At 41.5% G+C, this 6957-nt stretch overlaps 1 protein-coding gene across 1 annotated transcript in view; it reads right to left on the minus strand.

The window, feature by feature from the left end:
- The window catches only part of col28a1a (collagen, type XXVIII, alpha 1a), an 87036-nt gene that overhangs the window by 77495 nt on the left and 2584 nt on the right, over positions 1-6957 (minus strand). Inside the window, exons 2-5 of the mRNA XM_020585977.1 lie at positions 5767-5911; positions 2651-3216; positions 2263-2283; positions 2021-2080 (exon numbers count right to left, since the gene is read on the minus strand). Coding sequence (XP_020441633.1) covers positions 2021-2080; positions 2263-2283; positions 2651-3216; positions 5767-5890 — 771 coding nt within the window. The 5' untranslated portion in view covers positions 5891-5911. The remainder of the gene's footprint in view (positions 1-2020; positions 2081-2262; positions 2284-2650; positions 3217-5766; positions 5912-6957) is intronic.

Raw genomic sequence — 6957 nt, forward strand, 5'->3', positions numbered from 1 at the left:
CCTCCTGTCACAGACATAAGTATGGGAGCGAAGGTCAGACATCCTCCCATTTCTTCCTCCAGCACTTCATGAATGAAATCCCTCCCTGCTGAGCGGTGAGTCCCGGATATCGTTTAGATTAAGTCTGCAGTCCTCCATGTATTCTCACTTGTGTTTGTTTTATAATTGATTTATTCATCCACTTTTCTTTCAATAATAAACTATTTAATGTGCAATTCCTGTGAGTTCCTGTGATGAAAGATTCATACTGTCGATTTTTAGTTTTCACCTACACTTTAAAAGTCTTCATCTGAAAGCACTGGTTTGGTTGGCGCAGTAAAAACAACATTTTCCTGTCTGGTTTTCTAATATAAAATATGAAGAATATTTAATTTGACTGATGAGGGTCATTATTATAAAGATAGTGTTTTTGTTTGTTTGGTAAGTACATGTTAAGTACATCTTGTCAGTCAGAATGAAATATCCTGATGTAGAGTACTTTGAAAAGTGCACTCATATGTCATCATAAACCACATTATTATGATTTACCATTTAGATTCATTCTGAAGATGTTAGATATTACCAGGCATCTGAGGAAAAGTACAACCGGGTCATGTACAAACAAATGTTTTCTTTTTCACAGATTTGACACCACATAAAAAAGAAGACAGTTAAAAAAAGGGGAAGTGGCAAATTTACTGAATCTCAAAACTCAAAACTGCTTTGTGTGGTCACACAGCTTTCTCCTTCCCATTTTTATTCAACCACCAAACCTACAACTGCTTTTAAGAGAAGCACATTAAATCACATTTTTGACCATCTTTCCCACATTTTCACACCGACTCATCTATCTGGGTGAAACAGACCAAAATGCCACTGAAGCAAAATGACATGTTAAACATGACGACCAACGTTTACCATCCAACCTGACAGAACTGGAGAGGATCTGCAAGGAGGAATGGCAGAGGATCCCCAAATGCAGGTGTGAAAAACTTGTTGCATCATTCCTAAAAAGACTCATGGCTGTATTAGCTCAAAAGGGTGCTTCTACTAAATACTGAGCAAAGGGTCTGAATACTTATGACCATGTGATATTTCAGTTTTTCTTTTTTAATAAATCTGCAAAAATGTCAAAAATTCTGTGTTTTTCTGTCAATATGGGGTGCTGTGTGTACATTAATGAGGAAAAAAATGAACTTAAATGATTTTAGCATATGGCTGCAATATAACAAAGAGTGAAAAATTTAAGGGGGTCTGAATACTTTCCGTACCCACTGTATGTATAGGAAAAGGTGAGGTCAGACATTCTCAGGGTGACCTCTCTATAACCCCTGTCCAACATAAATGTCCACCTCAGTGTAGCAGGCTGTCAGATCACTGTTAGCGTACTCTTCCATCCTTGATCTTTGCCTCTTTCAAACAGTGAAAACAGCCCCTTCAGCTGGCCCGCTAACCAACTGCTATTGTACACTTGCACTGTGAAAAAGTCTTTCACAGCATTCCCTCGTAGTGCTTTGGATGCAGGCCAGACACACCTGCTGGTGGAGGCTGCCAGCTCAGGTGCTAATGATGGGAGAAGACCTGGCTATCCAGAGGTGAACATCCACTGTGTAAGGCTTTACCAGATACTGGTGGGCTAAGGAAGTGAGTGTCACCCTGAGGCCAGCAGACACTAACACACTCTTGATAGTAAGCAGGTACAGACATCATGTTACTTTTTTAAAGTACTGGCTACACAATGTGCAGTGGCAGTAACAGTACAGGAGCTCATTCCTACACACCTTTGATGAGACGGTGTATATGTCCTCTGGCTGAACAAGTCAGGTAGAGAGTTAGTGGCATAGCCCAGGGATGGTGAAACTGGTCACTTGGTTCGTCCACTACTGAGTAACATTTACTTTCTCTGTCAGTAATATTCTACATAAATGATCAATTTAACATGTAACATATAGTAAGTGTGTTATGAACAGCGAGAGTGGTGGGTGGAAAGACCATACTATACACAGTACAGGATGGTCCCAGTGAACAGGATACTACTCACTGGAGCTCCAGGGTGACCGCTTTCTCCCCTCTCACACAGGCAGGTCTTTGGCTGTGGGCACTAAATTAAAGGCATAAGAAATCAACATATGAAGCAAAGTCAACAGCTTACATTAGTAGACATAAAAGAAAATAAATGCAAACAACCTGCAAAGAATTTGCATTAACGTAGTGACTATCAGCAATTAAATAAACAATATTCTTGGTGAAGAGAGAAATACGTGATAATCTCATATTACTTACCCCAGTTTTGACCAATGTGTTCTAAAAGAAACAGGAAGAAAGAAGGATTAGTAAGTGATGAGGATTCATATTCAGTCATTTACATTTTAATCTACCCTGTGAAGGTTTCACTGTAAACAAACACACTTTTCCTAGGTTTTTTTCAAGCAGACATTTTGACTTATCATAGTAGAAAGCTGAAGTGGAATTCAATCAATGGTGTCATTCTCATCTAAGTGTGTTTTTCCAGAAACTGTTTCTTCAAGGCCCTACAAATATGTGAAACGTATTTCCTACTATATCTCATAGAGCTTACATTTTTTTAAAGGTTCCTGCATTGTTTACACATTTGTCAACCCATTCAATTTTCACATTAATGTTAACCTCACACAACACCTACATGACTGACCATTTCACTGTAGAGCCTGTCATCCAACTGGCTATCGGTGAGGCTGAAGACATGTCGCTGTGGGGGGGCACTGGCAATGGAGCGCAGCTTTGCATCCATGGCACCATCCTTGGGCAGGCCTGACAGCCAGATGGTGAAAACCCTGATGTTGTGCTGTTTAGCCTCAGCAGCAGCTGTCACAGGGCTGGGGCTGCGAGGGTGGTCTATTCCACCTGTCATCAACAGCACCACCCTCAAACTGCTGGAAGACGTCTCACGGCTGAAAATCTGGGTGGCATTAGTGATGCCATAGGCGGAGTAGGTACCATGGCCAATGAAGGTCATTGCACCAACCTGGCCCTGGAAGACATCTAGGTCCTGCCAGTCTCTGAAGTTGTGCTCCACAGAAACTGTGCTGCTGTACTGTAGAGCGGCCAGACGCAACCGCAACCGCCAGCCGGCAGAGCGGAGCTGCATGAGCTTGGTGCTGAAACGCAGGATGAACTTCTTTTGTTGTTCAAACAGCAGAGTTTTGGCCTTCTCTGAACTGTCCACAATGAACATGACCTCCACTGGACAGAACAAGGCTAGGCCGGAAGCAAAACAGAAGAAAAGATTAGGATGCACTGTTCCACCAGCTATGGATCATAAGGATAACTGTACTGGTCTCTCCATCCATCGAACGCCTCGGCCAGCAAGATGTCTCCAGAACTACTGACCAGATTGTTAACAGTGAACAGAGGATGATGATTCTTAGTGGTTTTGCTAAATCTCTGATCTTGCATCTAGTGCTACCATTGAATTAATCTTGTTCTTTGACAAACTCTTGGTCAAAAATAAGGATCATAAAAAGTAATTAAAGAAAATCTAGTAGAACCTAACCATAGTGTCACGCTCCTGCCCCGCTTGCTTCCTGTCGTGCTTTTGTTTTCACATTACTTCCTGTTGTGTTTCACCTCAGTTTTGGCCTTTTTACTTAAATCATCATTAGTTCACCTGCTCCTTATTGTTTGCACCTGTTGTTACTTCTGTTTAGGCAGCGTCCTCCCACCAGGACGCTGCCAGATTGTTCTAGACTCCAGCTCTGACTCTCCAGCATTTATACTTTGCCTGACTCTCTGTTTCTGACCTTGGATTGCTGTTTTTGACCACCGTGTTTTTGCCTATGCCCTCCCAGATTCTGATTGCCTGCAGTGTACCGACCTTCTGATTTAGTCCCCCTTGACCTCTCGAGTTTGGATCTCCTGGCTATACCTGTTTACCAGCGCTGACCCTGGACTGTCTTATCGACCTGATTGTGATCCTGGACTTTGTGTTAGTTGTTTTGGTTGCAACAAGTAAAGAACTTTTCTCTACCTTAGTTCGTCTGGTTTTATAATTGAGTTCACCACAACCTCTGTTTGGCATCTATACACGCCAAGCCTGACACATAGTGGCCATGCCAATATCTAATTAGCTTGTAAGATGGCTGAGCCCTTGTCCAGTGAATAGCGTTACCACTGCTGTGCCACGTGTATAAACTGCACACACACAGTGGCAGAGAGCTGTACCTGATCCCAGCCAACACTGGACAAGAGGTGGGGTGCACCTTGGACAGGTGACACACTGACAGATAACCATTCACACCTAGAGACAATTTAAAGTCACCCAACCTGCATGTACTTTATATGCACTATGGGAGGGAGTCAGAGTACCAGGAAAAATTCCATGTAGGCATGGGGAGAGCATGCATACTCCACACAGAATGGCTGCCAGGTTTGAATCCAGAACCTTCTTGTTGTGAGGTGACAACCATGGCTACCAACCCTCCCAATTTTCTTGGGAGATTCCTGTTTTTCTCTATTCTCTCCCTATTTCCTCCTGTGGCCAAAATTTTCCCACCTTTCTCCCAATTTATGACAAAATTTCACAACTTTCCCCATTTTTATTATCACAACCGGTTCCTGGTACTATGCATTGTCAGAGTATTGTTTCCACTTGGACAACAATACAGCCACACCTTCTTAGCATGCGCATGAGCGCTGTTCATACCTCCTCCCCCAGCGAGAGAGAAAGCGAGACAACTTAACCTTCTTTCACATGAGCTCATTAGACAGTTGAAATTGCACTTATTTTTCTAAAATATCTCAAGCTGTTCATCACTGTTTTATAAATGGATGGTTGATTAACTGTGTTTCCAGAATGTTCTTTTACATCTTTGTTATTTATTTGTTCTTTACTGCTATTAATGGGCTATTATGCATCAGCTTTACTGGTCTATTCAAGCTTGAACTAGGTTATATATGGCCCATGAAATCAAATGGCACCCCTGAACAAATGAAAACCGACAGTTTTATTTTTGTCAGAGTTCTTGCTAAAAGAGCCAAATTACTTGGTGTGCTTTGCATTCACTGAGAATTAAAAGTTGAATTAAGAGTATTTTACATAAAACCCTTTAAATACATAAAATAATATGTGTTAAAAATGTTGGCCCAAAGGCTCCAAATGGCCATAGCATTTTACAGCATCTGAAGTGAGCAAGAGTCACCTGTGAATTCACAAGATAAATCGCAGTCTGGTGTTTCATAATGAGGAAGCACGTCACCCAGTGCAGTGGCGCGTTCACTGGTGTGTTTTTAATCATTTTTGAACAACAGTGGTCTATGGCACGGACGAATAAGCTAATCCAGGACTGACAAACAACAATGAGTAGAGGCAAATCACTGTTGGTTTTAGTGTCTGTGCTGTGATTGTTAAAAATACTGTTAATATAAAAAAATGACCAGTCCTATCCTTTAGGCACAATAACTATAAATCTGCCATAAGTTATTATATGACAATTATTGTGTCCCAAAAAGGGATACCTCTGCATTCAGACATTCACACAGTTCAGCACCTAGTGTTGAACAGTATACAGTATATTACACAAATCCATTAAAACCTCCTGTAAAGATCAACACTGACTGAATACAACCACACACTTAAAACACACAATAGTCAATACTCACAACACAACATGAGGGTTGGAGTTAAGATAATATAGGACTGTGTCAAGTCGAGACAACCAGATGTCTTTTCACACTTTGCCAGTGTTTACCTATTAACTATCCATCTAAGGGTGTACAACTCTAACATTTGATGGCTTTTTAAACACTTACGTTTGGCCTCATTAGTGATGATCTGGTTATCATCTTTCTGTCCTTTCCTCCTGTTTTGGCATCTGGCTGCGCTTGACAGGGCCAACATAACAATGAAACCCTTCACTAACCACCACAGGGACATTCTTCAGTCCAGCTGCTCAGCCTGTCGAAAAGTGGAGAAGATTACAGCAAAATATGAGACTTAATTAAGGGTAGCATCAGTTCTCTGAGTTCGCTTAGAGGTCACACAAGTCAGAAAGCTGGGGTCACAGTTTTACCACAGCTGCTGAGGGACATTATCACAGTTACTGCCAGTGGTGGAAGGTGTGATTTGTTAATTAAGTAAAAGTAGCAGTACTTCACTGTGTAAAATACTCTGTTACAAGTAAAAGTCCTGCATTCAAAATGTTACTAAAGTACAAAAGTATTTGCACCAAAATATAAAAGTACCAGAAGTAAAAGTACTCATTATGCAGAAGGTTACATTTCACATTAATGTACAGTGGGTACGGAAAGTATTCAGACCCCCTTAAAATTTTCACTCTTTGTTATATTGCAGCCATATGCTAGAATCATTTAAGTTCATTTTTTTTCTCATTAATGTACACACAGCACCCCATATTGACAGAAAAACACAGAATTTTTGACATTTTTGCAGATTTATTAAAAAAGAAAAACTGAAATATCACATGGTCATAAGTATTCAGACCCTTTGCTGTGACACTCATATATTTAACTTAGGTGCTGTCCATTTCTTCTGATCATCCCTGAGATGGTTCTACACCTTCATTTGAGTCCAGCTGTGTTTGATTATACTGATTGGACGTGATTAGAAAAGCCACACACCTGTCTATATAAGACCCTACAGCTCACACTGCATGTCAGAGCAAATGAGAATCATGAGGTCAAAGGAACTGCCTGAAGAGCTCACAGACAGAATTGTGGCAAGGCACAGATCTGGCCAAGGTTACAAAAAAAAATTCTGCTGCACTTAAGGTTCCTAAGAGCACAGTGGCCTCCATAATCCTTAAATGGAAGACGTTTAGGACGACCAGAACCCTTCCTAGAGCGGGCCGTCCGGCCAAACTGAGCTATCGGGGGAGAAGAGCCTTGGTGAGAGAGGTACAGAAGAACCCAAAGATGACTGTGACTGAGCTCCAGAGATGCAGTCCCACTCAACCATCACTGCAGCCCTCCACCAGTCGGGGC

Source organism: Monopterus albus, unplaced genomic scaffold, assembly GCF_001952655.1.
Source record: "Monopterus albus unplaced genomic scaffold, M_albus_1.0 scaffold390.1, whole genome shotgun sequence".
Classification (NCBI taxonomy): domain Eukaryota; kingdom Metazoa; phylum Chordata; class Actinopteri; order Synbranchiformes; family Synbranchidae; genus Monopterus; species Monopterus albus.